This window comes from Gavialis gangeticus, unplaced genomic scaffold (assembly GCF_001723915.1).
Source record: "Gavialis gangeticus isolate Ggan-Ray unplaced genomic scaffold, GavGan_comp1, whole genome shotgun sequence".
NCBI classification, from domain to species: Eukaryota; Metazoa; Chordata; order Crocodylia; family Gavialidae; genus Gavialis; species Gavialis gangeticus.
Genome location: NW_017728996.1, coordinates 45,978,479 through 45,994,607, shown reverse-complemented (window position 1 = coordinate 45,994,607; position 16,129 = coordinate 45,978,479). Strand labels below are relative to the sequence as shown.

At 40.2% G+C, this 16,129-nt stretch overlaps 1 protein-coding gene across 4 annotated transcripts in view; it reads left to right on the top strand.

The window, feature by feature from the left end:
• SCAPER (S-phase cyclin A associated protein in the ER) overlaps positions 1-16,129 on the top strand; it is a 454,172-nt gene that overhangs the window by 65,382 nt on the left and 372,661 nt on the right. For all 4 annotated transcript variants that reach the window (XM_019504422.1, XM_019504423.1, XM_019504424.1 and 1 more), the window contains one exon: positions 14,404-14,504. In XM_019504422.1, coding sequence (XP_019359967.1) covers positions 14,404-14,504 — 101 coding nt within the window. The remainder of the gene's footprint in view (positions 1-14,403; positions 14,505-16,129) is intronic.

The following is a 16,129-nucleotide window of genomic DNA, read 5'->3' as shown; positions in this document are numbered from 1 at the left end:
TCCCATTTCCAATGATTCCTGTTTTTCACTAGCCTTAAGAGAGTGGGGGAGGGGTAGGTGGGGGCAGTATAGTGTCTTATATTTCACATTGTCCCATGTGGTCACCCTATTCCTAACTAATATTAGAATATTTTGGTATCGCGGTATTTTTGCTTTATGCAAAACATAAACCTTAACAAAAAGTTTAGGAGGAAAAGGGGATAATACCAATTTGTCTTAAAATCACATATGGATGAGCATTTACATAAGAAACTGATCAAATATGCCATTAAAGTGTATGTTTCAAAAGTGTTTCTCTAGAAAACATGCATTATGCCTTAGTTGAAGGCAGCTTTCATATTATGCCACAAAGAGGGAGTAGTCACTCAGGTAGCTGGGCCCCAGTCCTTTTAGGCCTTTCTAAAAGAGGATCAGGATCTTTATTTGGACTCAGAATGGGACAGGTAAATGATGTAGTGTATGAAGCTGTGGTATGATTTGCCTTATTTAGTAGAAGGACTGCCTGCCTGCGTGCCTTAAATAAGCTTTCCCCCCAAAAATATGTTTCATTTGGGGTATGTGGCGTGCAAGAAAATGCAGTAATAATTTTAAACAGGTTAAAAGTCTTTTGTAAGTGGCAACTCATAGGAAATAGAGACAAAAAATGTAAAGAAATGATTTCTGTCCTGCAAAAAATAGTAGGCATTTGAAATGGCAAAGAGAAAAGATTTTGCTTGTTCAAAGAAACTGGTGGTGGGAGCACATCATACATCCTCTGGTGTATGATTGCTGCCTCAAAAGCAGCAGGGGCTTTTAAGAAAAGATTTTAAAATGCTGGAAAGCAAAGCTTTCCTCTGAAGTATGAGACCTCAGGACTTCATGTCTAATACATCTTTTTACCTTTTAGAGAACAGTTATAGGTAGCTAATTTACCCTGTATGTACCTCCTGAATATATTCTTCTAATTGTACTTGTATAATTGGTTAATCATATACAGGATTTTCTAAACGTACACTGTTGATCTTACAGAATTCTTTCAATATGTTTTCTAATATGATCAAGGCAATAGCCTAGATTTTGCCTTTCTGGAGAACAGCTGTGATGGAAAAGGGCATTTGTGTGTGTGTGTGTGTGTGTGTGTGTGTGCGCGCGCGCGCGCGTGCATGCATGTTAAAATTGTAAAGTTCAACTTTAAAAGTTTACATGAAACTGTCCCTGCTTCCTCAGGGTAGAAGATCCCTGACGTTTGGTGGAGGCAACATCCTGGCAAGAGCCTGTAATTCGTAGAGATTTTTAGGGGAGGATCCTCCTTTTTTGTGGCAAAAGAAATGGCTGCTTGTCACGCCTCAAGCAGGTGCTATGAGTACAACACCACCCCCTGTGTTGGGGTCCCCCAATTTGGCTGCTGTGACTTATTGGTATCTGAAGAGAAGGAGAGGGTTCAGTGGTATTCTCTTCCCCTATTGACCAGAAGATGGGTACTCACAAGTGTGCTGCTGTGTTCCTTGGGACTCTGCCTCCCCTACGCCCCATCCATTTGCCAACTGCTCAGGTATTCCACTCGTTGCCCCGATGATCTGCGTAGGCCTCTTTACTATGGAATCCGGCATTGGTTTCGGCAATCTGACCTGTCACCTGGATGTTGATACGTCTGGAGCCTCAATTCCTGATCCCAAGGGGCTGAGCCCCAGGCATCTGGTGTCCCCCTCCAAGAGAGATGCCTCTGTAACACTTCAAAATTGAGGGAATGGGGATTGTCTGTCCCCAGCCTAATGCCCGACCCTGCTCCCCCTCCTTTGCTGTGGAGCAGTGTCTTTCAGGCTGCTGCAGCCAGTGTCTGGAGCCATCGCTTGCTTGGCATGGTCCCAGCTGGCTTCCTTTCTCTCCCCACCGGCTTCTGGCGGGGTTTTTAAATTCCCTGCAGTGGCATCAGCTGGCCACCGCCCTGCCCAGGAAGCAGCCACTTGATGAGCCGGTGCAACGCTGGCTCGCGCGGCTCCTGCTCTGCTCCCACCTGTCCCAGTGGTAAGGTTCCTGAGGTGCAGGGTGCTTTCCTTGCTGCCTGCGGGGGCTTCTTGCTGCCACACTGCTGCTCCTCTGTCTCCTGTCCCTGAGCAGCATAGACTGTCTAGAAGCAAGGCAGCCAATGATTTGGTCCTCCTGTGCCATTGCAGCTTCTGCCTGGATTCCTTTATGGATGTCCCTGGTCTCTGTGGCAGTGCTGGAGAGAATGCTGAGAACTGGCTTTTAGAGCACCATATATACACACCTGGAACTCTTTACAGAATTTGAAGTAAAGTCTATATTAAATGTGAAAGTATCATTAATTTTACTTCTAAGCTTTCTTTGTAGTACTTGTCGGGTATGTTTAGAGGAGGCCCAGACTATTGATATAAAAAAGAATTGTCTTGTATTACTGATCAGACAAATCAAAGTTGAAAAGTAAATTATGTATAATCTACTTGTATGGGAGGTACTAAAAGACACAGATGATGAGAAGCAAAAACATGTTGTTCCATATATTGTTAAGTTTGTTTTTATTCTCTGTGTTCTTTGAAAACTCTTTGGGCAATAACATATTGCTCATTATGTTTAGAAGTGCCCTTTGACTTTATAATAGCATATACATATTTTTATTTTTTAAATTTTCTGAAAATAAGTTTAATGAGTGCCGGGTTTAATTAAAAATATCAATATTGGGCTAATAAATATTCATTTTGTTCTGATTTTTTTATTATTTCATGTTTGTATTGTTTTATTTTTATCCAGATATTTTTAAAAAGCAAAAATACATAGTGCGCTATTTTAAACATTTTAATTGTACAAAAGGTTGTATTATAGTAAAAAATTTAAGTCTTTGTAAAGTAGCATGTGACACTCTTACCAGCATTTAATAACTACAGAGTAACCAGGGATAGCTTGAAAACTTTTTGAAATTATGCATATTGCAGTTATTCAGTCTTATGAGGTGAAGTGCATGACTATTGATTACATTGTCAGAGAGGATAATGTTTTATGCTTCCAAATGGGACAGGGCTCTGGTGACTGGTTGTGGTTGAAACTGCAGACGAAAAGGTTGTGGTAAAGCTGCAAATAGTGGAAATGTGTGTAAGAAGATCAGTGGTTGTGTATATTTTCTCCTAGCTTTGGACATTGACTAAGGCAATATCTTGCTAAATGGTTTGGAACTGAGGTATTTGAAGCCACAGATTGACGTCCTGATATTACATTTGATGCTTTATACTTAAAATATAATGAAAATGGTTTAATTGGTTCTTTAAGAAACAAAATTTACCAAGCTTTAATAACCTTATTTTGTTTAAATAAGGATTAATGAATATAAGATCAGACAGGACATAAAGTTGTAGTACTAAATTGTATGGATATTTTCTATTCCACAATATTCAAGGTAAAAGTTTGTTTTAAATCCAAGTGATTTAAATATTCAATTTGAATTGTGTTTTAAATAACAATTTTTGCTTGCTTTAAATCATTGTTTTAAATTTTGTTTCAACTTCCATTTATTTAAAGAAAAGCTAATTTATTAAATTTGATAAATGTAGGTTTTTATTAAATCAGGGATGGTGTTTTGAAGTGAGGTGAATATACCATACCTACGCACATTTATTTAAGCAATTTTCCAGCTGAATAGCTACTCATATGGACTTAATGTTGATGTATTATGGTATTAGAAAAAGGTGAAAAATGCTTTTCCTTTTTATTCATTTTTTTTTATATAGTGATTTGTCTCAAAACCTATTCTGATGGAAATTAGAATTCAATTAAAAGGCCTGAAAACAATAGTTTTAAAATTGTTTTTATTAGTTAAATGGTCTGGATACATAAAATACGTTAAATAAACTGAGTTAGCCATAATTTACATTTCAAAGCAGCATATTAAACACAGGAGGTAGTATGATCTGTTCTGATGGAACAGAATTGATTACTTCTGGATACCATGGCCTCCAGGTTCTTAGAACAAGTAGATCTCTGCCTTTCTCACTTTATTCTTCATAGTGTGTGGAGTGGGATGAAGATTTCTAGTTTTGTTTTGTTTTCTTAAACTGTAGGTTGGTTTTAGAACTTTTAATTAATCTGGATATTCCTTTTTGTGGGCCAGAAGGAAAGATCTCACAAAATATTTAAGATTTCTAGGTATTAACAAAAATAATAGCAAAAAAAAAAGAGCCTTATTATTTTCCTCATCCCAAGAGGAATGGAGAACTTTTGCCTAATCATGATTTAAAAAAAACAGAATCATAGCAATAATCATTAGGGCTGTGCAAAGTTTCACCAGCTGTTTTGTTTCAATGCTGTTTCGACTTGTTTTGAGCTCAAAACAAGGAAACTGAAATGAAACAAGGGGTTTGAAACAGCCTCGAACTGAAACGAGGGCAGGAGAAATGTTTTGAAACTTTTGAAATGTTTAGAGTTTCAAAGCTGAAGCTGGGCTTGCCTTCAGGGAAACAAAGTAAGGAGAGGGGGGTGGGAAGAGAGGGGGAAGGACTGCTCTGATATTGACTGTGACTGTTTAGCTGCCTGAGATGCTGCTGGTGCTACTGTGCTGCTTACTAAGTTATTACCTGTTGTCATTTAGAGTGGTGGACCAGGATGAGGCTGTAGGGGAGGAGGAGACCTAACTGGAGCACACTACCGTGTTATGTAGAGGCCTCAGGGCTAGCAAGGGCTCACCTTAATGCACACACAGTCGCACATATCACAAGTTTTGCTCGTCAGGAGCTTGAGGTGCAGTTTCCCAGAAACTCCTGCACCTATCTCCTTGAAACTTGGCAGGCTTCATGGCCTTAGCAGGGGCCGCTATCCATGCAAGTTTCATCTGAACCAGGCAAGAAATGACAAAGTTATGGGCAGTTTCATGCTTCCCCATTATAGCCTATGGGTGAAATTTTGAAACAGTGTTGGAACAGTGAAACAGTTTGACAAAATGGAACAGTGCTTTTGAAATGAAACGAAACTTGAAACGAAACACTGTCCTGTTGAAACGGTGAAACAGAAGTCAAAACTAAAAGGTGCTGTTTCATACAGCCCTAAATAATTATTTCTTTGCAAAGTTCCACCTTTCCAACTACTCTCAGCCTCAGTAATTTTTATTCAACTGGCTGCAAAAAAAGTCATCATCAGAACAGCCTTGGTTTTCTTGGGTCCTGTGGGTCTTTGGGGATACCTCTGTGCACAGTTGTGTACAGTGCCAGCACCTACATTTAACATCAGATATCTTAACTTCTACATTTGATAGGGGAGAAGTATACTGTGTCACTTTACTTTTTTCACTGAATACCCAAAGGCTTGAGAAAGATGTATCAAGATACAGCCTGGTAAATTTAATGTAATATACATTACTTACCAAAATACTGGTAAGTATTCTGCTTAGATCTGCTCTTCTTACTCAAGTGCGTCTTCCACTTTCCTCCTCAGTCTTGGATTTCAGAAAAAAAGATACTTTTGGATTCTCCATCTTTATCTAAAATATTTTCCACCTAGCAGCTTGTCTCTCTTGGTGATAAAACCTTTTTTTCCCAAAGAAATTAAAAGATCCTGCTAATATTTAAGACTATTTACAATAATGTTATATACTTCAAAAGAAAATACTTACTTTGTAGTTTCAGTTTTGGAGATATTGCCTACTGTTTTTGAAAAGTTCATGTATAGCTTCAGCTGCAGGATACAGTCACTGCCATCTATTACTTCCTCCCAGCTATCAGGCTGAGGTTTCTTCTGTCTCTAATTATTTCTCAGTTAGATATTTGAAAGTCTTATCAACTGACAAATAAACTGTAATAGTCTTTTTGGTGTAGAATTGATTTCTTACTGAATTGATGCGTTCAGTCTTTGAACCTCTGGAATAATATTCTCTGCTTCTCTTAGAAGATCGCTTCTATGGGAGCTAGGAGAGTTGCAACCTGTGTGGTTGATCTCCTGGTGTATTAAACAAAGACAAAGTGGTTTTGAAACTACACCAAAGGCTAAGAGGATGATACATTTTCCCATTAGCCATTGCATATAGTACTCTTGCTGTATTTTTCATAAACCACGTGATCCCTCAGGTGAAGGGAGAGATCCTGGAATAGATTAGATTGGGGTGTCAGACTTACTTCCTGCCCTGGGCCAGAACTATGGGACTTCTTGCAGGTCAGATCCAGCTGAAAGGCATGGGGTGGCTCTGGCAGCATCAGCTCCAGCTCCTGCCTGCGCATGTGGCAGCAGCCTCAGGTCCAACTTCCACCATGTGTCCCATGTCACAGCTGGAGCTGCTGCCACTGACACATTTTGTGCAGAGCCAGCAGCTCTGCCTCTGACATGGAGAAAATAACGGTGACAGCTGCAGTTTTGGATCTAGCATGGGGTATGCAATGGTAGCAGGGCCAGCAGCCAAGTAGTTGGGGCTGTGGCAGTGGAACCTAGCAAGTGTCTTGGGCTCCTGGTCTTATTGGTCTTAGATGTAGCACAGTTTCTCTCTGCAGAAAGGCAGTGCTTTAGTGTGTAGCTGAACCTTCTCTGGCTGCTTCCTTGATTGTCATTCAATGGCGTAGCCTCCTTCCTCATTAACAGAAGTAATTTAGACTAAGTTACAGACTGTCAGAAAGCCCCGGATGAATCAATTCAATTTTTGAAGGTTAGTCTGGACTGCATAGATTGAACTGAGAAGCAAGTGAACAAACATTCACTTTTGATTCTGGAAATGCAGCCACATGCTTGCAGTGGCTCAGACCAAAAGCTTGGGGGTGCTAGAGCACACCCCCCCAGCCTGCCAGCCACTGTTGAAGGGAGGGAAGCTGGGAGAAAAGCTCTCCAAGGCTTCCCCCCCTGCTTGAGCAGGGAGGTGTGTGTGGTCCACTGAGTATGATGTGGGGGAAGGGGGGTTTAAATGCCTTCCCTGGCCCACATGGGACCCCAGCTGGGGATTATCTGGGGGGGGGGGGACAGCAACCCCTGCTAGGCTGCTCTCTATTCAAGTGGAGAGTGGGAGAAGTGTGCCTAGGCCCTGGCCTGGCTTGCTGGAGGAGGAGGGGGTTTAAACCCCCTCTCTGCCCTGCACTGGATCCCCAGCCAGGGTCTGCCCAGTTGTGGGGGAAGCCCCTGCCATGCTTTTCCTTGCTCAAGTGGAGAGTGGAGGAGGGGGGATGACCAGGCCCTGCTCCAGCACATGGAGGGAGGAAGGGGATTTAAACTTCCCTCCCCTCCTCTGGCTTAGAGTGTCAGACCTGGGCTGGGGTCTGGTCATACCACCCCAATCTCTCCTTGAGTGGAGAGTGGGGAAAGCCTGGGAGGAATTTCCTCCCCATGGCCAGACAGACGCCAGCTGGGGTCTGGTGTGGGACAGGGAGGATGTTTAACCCCTCTGCCCCCGAATGCCTCAGCATGTTGGCCCCAGGCCAGGCCTAGTGACAGCCCCTCTCCTCTCTGCTTGTGTGGGAAGTGGGGAAAAGCTTGTCAGTGGTTTCATCCCTGCCAGGCAGACTGCCCCTGGGGTCCCATGCAGGCCAGGGAGTGGGGTTTAAACCAGTGAGGACTGCAGTGAGTCCAAAACCAGGTTCCCTCCTTCCTTCCACTCCCTTCTCAGCCAGGTGGAGCAGTGATAGTGCTCCGGCTCTCAAGTAACGGGGTGGGGCCAATCCTCCGCTGGAGCAGGTAGCACGGTCCAGGGCCTCAAAGCATCCTAGGATGCTGGGGGACTGTGAGTTAACTTGAACCAGGAGTGTGTCTGGGACAGAAGTTCCATAACCTGGCTTGACCTAAATCAGTTCAGTCTGTACCTATACACGTGGTGGACATTTGCTTCGACCCATGCTAATTAGCATGTATACGAGCAGACTTGATTAATTGAGTCTGCTGGAGTGTGTTAATTAACATGCTCTAGCAGCCTGTGTGTCATGTGTATTCAGTGTGCTCATGTTTCAAAATGATGGCAGGGGTGCTGAAGCTCACAGAATGATTAATCGCTCCAGTGTAAACCAAGTATGAGTAAATACAAGTCAGTGAAGAATAGGTATAAAACCAGTGTGAGATTTGTTGGAGCCAGATACCCTTGAAGGTACATATTAATCCTCTTAACTCTATTCCTTTTTGAAGTTCTTGAATAGCTGCTTTGATGAGGAAAGAAATTGAGAGCAGATATGGGACACTGAATATTTGGGTTCTAGAATGGTGCAAGGGCCACCAGTATTTTTAAGGATTTTTTTTTAAAGCTTATATTACTGCAGTTTTTTATTGACTGAGGATGGCATAAGGGTTTTTGATTAGATTGACTAAGAATGACTTCCACTTCTCCTCCCACAAGGGGAGGGAAGTGTATTCTCTTCTGCAGTGGGGGGCATTCCTTCAATCTTGTGCATATTTTTACCAACTATTTACTGTCCTTATAGTGGTAAGATACTTACAATGCCTGTGTGTCCCCTGCTTGACCTGTAGCAAGTTAAAGGGTATTTTTGATGTTTTGGACTTTGTTTCCTGAAGTTGTGTTTGAAGATTTGTTTCTTAGGGTTTTAAGAACTGGATAGCCTAACACAGGGGTGGCCAACCTGTGGCACAGTCAGCCTGTGTGTATGGCATGCAGCAGATTGTGGTGGGGACAGGCAGCACAACAGCAACTAGGGTAGGAAGCAAAAATTGGAGCAACCTGATCAAGCAGGAGAAGGAGATCAGAGAGACATGCAGGGGCTACGTACAGATAGTCAAAAAGCCCAAGGCTGAATTGATGCAGTCTTTGGAGGTTAGTCTAAGCTGCAGAGATTCAGTTGAAATGGACTTTTAGCTAAATTGAGAGAAAAAATCCTAAGTTATCCTTTGTGCACAAGAACAACTGAAAAATGACCTCTAATTTGACAAACCTGTAATTCCAAATGAACTGTGTAAGTATCATCCAAAATTAACAAACAATTTTAGGGAAAAATAGTCTAAATTTTGCAGACCTTGGAATAACACGTGTATGTCTTAATTGAATTCATTTCACTGCTATGTGTTGCTGTTAGGAAAGTACCACCATTCTCATCTTGTTTTGGGTTTGTTTGTTTGTTTGTTCTGCATTTGTCAATGGGAGAGTGAATGGAAAGTATACTATTTAAAAATGATTACACAATATCCAAATCAAATAGTCTCCTCTTTTCCTCTCCTCCTAAAAATGATACACATTTTTGGTACCAGTTTATTATGGATTATTCTTCTGCAGAGGTCAGGAATCTCACGAAATTTCCAATCCTGGTTTCCAGAATGCAGATTTTGAGTCTTCAGGGCTCCTCTTTTGCAGATCAGTACTAACAGTGTGGAAATCCTATGTTCCTACACAGCATATCCTCATCACAGCACAGATCATATAGAACCAGGAGTTGCGTTTCTACGATCTCTCATACTGCCACTGCATCTTTCCTCCCTTGACATTGCTCCATATTGCCCTGCTCCATCCCTTTAGCCTATTGCAGTTGGTGAAAACAATGTACATTATTTCTGACTTGAGAAGGCATTGAATTGCATCTTGAAATCCGTGCATAATTTAGGAGGCATGATGAATTGGACAGAAGCCATCCTTTTGGCTGATCATCTTCCCACTTGTGAAGCCTGATCTGTGCAGTGTAACTAGGGAGGTGTTTTCTGTAATCCAAAAGAAAGATTGCTAGCCAATAAACTATAATATGTTTTGTAAAAATAATGGGATCTTACTAATATCTGATCTGACTCTAATGACATTAAGATTTTGCTATGCATGGAAAAGACGAGTCTGCGTGTGTCTTTGTGAATTGAATTATAGGGTGCAATGTTTTAGTGACTATAGATCAGCATGTATTAAGTGTTGCAGCATCTTGTATTGCCCACTGCCTGAATTTAAATAGCTTTCTCAGTGGACAAACTGTAGGCACACTGATTGAAATCAAATTCTTTTTCTTTCCACTTCAGAAAATATACAGTATTGATGTTAGTTTTTAAGGATGATGCTGTAGTTATCTTAGAGCATGGCTAAGGCAGGCAACCATTTAAATTGTTCACAATGGCCATTTGCTGATTCTATTCATGGTCAGTGTTAAAGGTGCCACTGAAATTGATTTAAGCCTGTCTGCTAGTTTGTGTAGGAACAGCTTGCTTTCAGCTGTTTATACCTTATTAATTATAGTTTATTGTAAATCAGATCATGAGTTCCCAGCTTACTCAGTTGTTCACATCTCATTAAGGCTTGGTACATTGTAACTATCAGTGTCTACCTCTGATAGCCCCTTGAAATGAGCCAGATATTAGCAGTTCCATGACTACTAATTGCAGAGCAGTGATAATCATTGAGATATGCTAAAGGAATTAACTGTGTATTGTCACATCAGGCAATTTTCTGATTGCTAAACAAGCTTATTATGTGCTTTTTAGGAAGTACTTAAACCTCTCAGATGCACATAGCTATATAGGTCATGCAAGCTGCAGGCTAACATGCTCATGATTCCTTCTTTTGATACGTTGTAAGGCTTCTCTAAGCTGTTTAGGATAGATGGGGAGGAGTAGTGAAAACTCTTGCTGTGAGTACTAGAAGAACAGTGTGAAGTACCAATTAAAACAAAACAAGGAAAACCACAAGCATAGTAATGGTTGAAAATTAAGCTCATGATTGTAGAGAAAGGGAAAAGCACTAAAGTAGCAGGTGAAAGTGTGCCCAAGTGACCATTCATTAGAATGGTGGTGGAAGATCTTCACAGGTGTAGGTTGTAGCTGTGTTGGTTTAATGACATAGGCAGACAAGGTTCTTTGGGTAAATCTGATATTCCACTTATGTGGTCTAATGAAAGATATCTTGATATTTTAAACACTCTTGCTGCAAGTTACTAAGTTTCCTGTAGGCATTGGTTTTAATTCTATCTCCAATCTCAGGCTTTTGTTTTTAGCTTGCACTGGCCCTTTAAAAAATGGTATGGGATGCACATGACCTTGAAAAATAATGGGATTTAAAATTGTCTTGACTCTAGTGCAGGAGCAGTCTACCCCATAAAGGTTCCTTTTTGTCAGCACCTTCTCAAGTGGTACAAGTTTCCACTGCTTCAGCACCATAGGGTATATCTACTACACTCGGTACTGTAGGTGAACTAGAGAGCTGTATTGATGTCCAAGACCCTAGGGCCCTGAGCACTAGTATTGTGTGTCAGTAGGACAAAGGGATGGCGCCAACCGTCCTGCTGTATGCGCCAGTAACCAGAATTAATTACAAACCAATCGAATTCGTTGCAGCCAATTGGTAAACTAATTGGTAATTTTAGCTGTACATCTATATGTAGTTATCTGGATGCCTGTAACGGCGCTTTCAGAGCCACTTTTGTTCTGCTTCATCCTGCTTGACAAAATGGCCTTCATAGCTTTAGGGAGAAAGATGTGCATCAGTGAATATGGGGCCGCTCCAGCTGCTTGTCTTGTTTGTATTCCCTTGTTCGTAAAACATGACTCAGATTACAACTGCGTGGTACTGCTCTGATCATTTCTGATAATTCGTAGCTAAACATTCCTTAAAATAGGTTGTTTAAGTCATTTATTGTATTTTCTTTATGCCAACTAGGTTCAGAAGTATAATTCATACTTAATTTTCAGTAGGGAAAAATCTCAGTGACAGACTTAAAAAATAAATTATTCTGAATTAAATCTTATTTTCTGGTCTCTTCTTGTTAATTACATTCAGCATAAGGTAGAATGGCTGACTAAAACTGAGATGGATTAAATTAGAAAGTGGAATGTTATTAGTGAAATTGAAGGAAAAGGGCTGGCTAAAATGCTTAAGTGATTCATGTCTTGTAGCACACTTTTCTTGCCAGTTACCTTGGCACTGCAAACAAATAACCTTTTCACAAAAACAGGGGGTTTTGTGGGGAACACAAAATAGAGGGGTGTGTGTGTGTGTGTGTATAGAGTATCAATGATGTGCTGCTTAATTTTATATGGAAATATGCAATTTTCCATATGTATGTGGAAATTATATATGGCGAAGTATGTGGAGTGTATAGATCTGCAGTCCAAAGTGTCCTAATGTTCCAGTTAGGAGGATATTTGTGTGAGTATCCTCAAAATGAAGTTTTAGATCCTTGCATAAAAATGTGTGTTGCACAGGCTTCTATTCCTTTATTAAATAAATATTTTTTAAACAAATGCATATGAATTTCCACTTGTATTTGTTCTTAAAAATATTTGTAGGCATCATTTGTTTTGAACACATAACTTCCAGTCAGATGAAAGTCTGTGGAATAAGATGTAAGGCATTGCCAATGGAGGAAAAAAGGGGCAAATTTTGCTGATACTTTTGTTAAAAATGAAACCTCACAATTCAAAGCAGTTATAAGCTTTTATTCAATTCAGATGTACTTTGTGTAATGATTATTATTGTTGTTATTTTCATCATGTTTTCTTTCTGAAAAGTGGGACAGGTTTCTCATTTTTTTTTCTCATTTTAACAAACCAGAAATACGTAATTTTCCTTTTTTGATGTTATTTGGAATGAGTTTGTTCCTTTACAGTAGCATTAATTGCCTTTATATTTTTAGAATGTGACCTACAAATCTACAATCTTGGTATTTAAAAATATTTTTAATAGTATTTGTCACTAAATTCTTTCTCCCTTTTGTTGTGAGTGAATCATCTGGAAGCATATGTCTACTATATGATCTATGTACTACTTCTGTCCTAGTTATGAGTCATATTTTGAGTGCTTCCTGGGGTATGAGTGATCTGTTGCCCCTCTGTACAAGGTTGAAATGGACTTTTCTGAATTAAAGAATGAAAGAACTTGCTTCAAGTTTTTCTTCATAAGTATAGCCAGCTGTCAGCTCAGGAAGAAAAAAGGAAAGGAAAGTGCTAGGAGCTCAGTCCTGCACTGTTTTTTATTAATCATAATGAAATGAATGGGAATGTTACCTGAGTACAGAGAAAAATCAGGCCTTGCAAGGGGAAATTGTTGTTTTAATTGTAATGTTTTTCACTGTTCAAGTGCAACCTTGGCCTAAGTAATACACTTCCAAATCCTAAACAGATTGGAAGACTAATGGGTGATGAATCATTTAAGAAAAACCCACTAGTTGGAATAAAGACCCTTCATGCTGTTTTGCTAAGCCATTACTACAACATCCTTGGTTTTTGTTTTGTTTTTTTTAGAGGTGAGAAATTATATTAAATTAGCATTATAGAGCTACATATCTGTGGAATGACATTCTTTTGTACTGGGTCAGCACATACATTATAGTTTCTATTAAATGGATTAGGATCACTCAAGACTGTCATTATGTGAACTGAAATCTAATGTGCAGTGTAAGGCTGGCTTCAGGTTTGTCTGATTGGAGTAGCTAACTTAGAATAACTTAAGAAATTTCTTAATAAATACTTGAATAACAACATTGCATCCAACAATATCTTTCCAAAATAATGAAAGAATTGGTAAAATTATAAAGACAGGATAATGCCTGAACATGTGATTTTTCCATAGTCATGTATCTGGAATCTAGTGGCTTACAAAAAATGCAGTTATTGTCAGAAAAGTGCACGTAAACCTTACATCCTGTGTCACAATAACATCATACCACATATATTCAGTTTACTAGCCAACACCTTTTTCTGTTTCTTACAGTGTTCCCAGTAATAAATATTCTGTAATAATATAATTTTGTTGATACCAAAGCAGAATAGAATATCATGTGGCACTAGTTCTGTGCACCAGTTTAAGAGCTGTGCAGGAAGATTCTTTGTTATGTACTTGAGAAGTTACAGAACTATGTGAGGTGCTTTGTGTCTTCCCCAACTGCTAAAGTTCTATGGTTTCTCAGAGCAGACTCCCTCCTTCTCACCTTACAAAATGTGCAGTAGCCCTTCCAACATTTTTTGCACTCTTTATTCCACAGCCAAATTAATTATGAAAATACGTGCAGTGCTATTTTCCTTCGTATATAAATTAAACAAAAAAGCCTATGTAGAAACCTGTGTATGGTACATGCCTAGTTTATATTTTTTAATGTTTCAGAAAAAGAAAAAAAATCACTGACATTCAAAGACATTTATGCCTGGTGCCTTGCCAAGTATCAGCATTCTATCCTTTGCCTTTTTTTTGTCAAAAAAGGTCACAAGAATTATTTATGATGGGTTAAGTATTTTTAATGTTCTGTTTACCCTGAAGGTGTGCACTGTTTGTTCTCAAGCTTTTTCTAGAATTCCACTTTCAGCAGAAACTGATTGGTATGTTTCAGCCCCAGAGGTATACGTTTCAGAAAATTATTATCAACTTAAAATGTGGTCAGAAAAGAAAATGACTGTGCAATCTTTCCTACAGTGGCTTCTACCACTTCAACTATTGAAGTAAAATATTTAGATTTTGATTAAGTTTTTGCAGAATTCCCTACTTCCTATACTATTTCTTCCCTTTAATGTGATAAATATAAATATCTAATGTAGGCTGCTTTTTTCCAGGAAGTCCTAATGATGCTAGACAACTATGTAAGAGATTTCAAGGCATTGATTGACTGGATCCAGCTACAGGAAAAACTAGAGAAAGCAGATGCTCAAAGCAGGTAAGCAGATTTTTTTCCATCTGTGTCCTAATACTCTTCCTTTGTGAAATTCACCCCAATGCAGAGGGTGCAGCAAAAAATCTTATAGACCATGTAAGAGTAACAGTATTGCCAACACCAGACATTCAAAAATCTTTTTTGGTTTTGTTTTAAATAATATCCTTGCAACTGTATACAGCAGAAAAAGGTTATTTGGGGGTAGATGTCAGAAAATGTAAAGAAGTCCAGGAGGGGGAGTGCTCGGACACAGGTTTGGGCAAACTGGGTGGTCACCTGGGGCCTGGACAGAAAGGGGGCTCAAAAATGGTTTATTTTTTTTATTGTCCGATTTATTATTATCATTATCCCTGATGAAGAGGGGCCCAATACTAAAAGTTTCCCCAGGGCCACCAGGAGTCTAGGTACAGTACTGCCTACCTCTTTCTGAGGTCCTTCACTTTTCTTTTGGCTGGAGCAAAGGGATAGGGCCAGATGATTGATTCTTGCACCTCTCTCCATATAGGCTTCCCTAGGTTTCTCTTGCTCTTGTTAATTGACCTGCATTCTGTCCTGGTAGTTGTAGGAGACCTGCATTTTGTAGTGTTGTGGGTCTAATTAGTCACCTGTTTGAGAGAAGGATTTTTTCTTGTGGGGTCAAATTATCATCAAGTCTGATAGTTTTTGGGGAGAGGAGGTGAGGAAGGGGGAATTCTTTACAGGCTAGAGATATACAATTGTATTAAGCAATAGCACTTGAAAACTTGCTAGGAAGATGGAACTATTATCTCATTGCAGTTTTTACTTCATGTCTGGAGTGATCAGTCTGATACATATGGGAGGAACAAGGCTTGATATGTTTGTAAACGGGGGGCTTCAGTTCTTGCATTTCCCCCACTTTCATGTAGCAGTTCTTGTATTTCCCCCAACTTTCATGCGTCTGTCTGTGCATAATGCTTTATTTGCACTCTGATTGGGGTGGGCAATTATTTTGGGTGGAGGGCTGCTTAATGAGTTTTGGTGAGCCATCAAGGGCTGCATGGGTAGCCCTGCTCCTTGACAGGTGCCCCACCCCCTGGTCGCCATCTTAGGACTGGAAGTCCAACCCCTGACCTTTCCTACTAGAAGTTCCTCTCCTTGCCCCCAAAATACTCCTTTTTTGGGAAGGGGGTTTGTCATCTTGTACCTGGAAAAAACAAGTTATGTGCTAAAAATCAAACATTGACAATAACACATTTTAATTTTATTTAAAAAAAAATTTTGTCCTGATTTGTGTGCGTTTGTGTGGTGTATATAGAGGCGATTGCATAATAGCTCAAAATGAAGTCTTACTCTTGTATATTATAGGGGAGTATGGAGGGGTGGGTATGGTGCATGTGGGGGTCTTTGGGTCTGTGTGTGGATATGGAGTGTGGGGGAGATTGTGAGGGTGTGTGTGGATATGGGTGGGTATGGGGGGAATGTTTGTGGGGATGTGTGGGTGGGTATGGGGTTTGTGGGGAGGATGACTGGGGGAGTGTGTGGGAGGTGAGTGTGGGGTGTGCGTATAGTGGGTGGGTGTTTAGCAGTGAGCGGGGCTCCCCCCCAGAAGCAGATGTGTGTGGGTGGCAGGGGAGAGAGTGGGGGGGGCTGTGGGGGAAGGGGTGGGG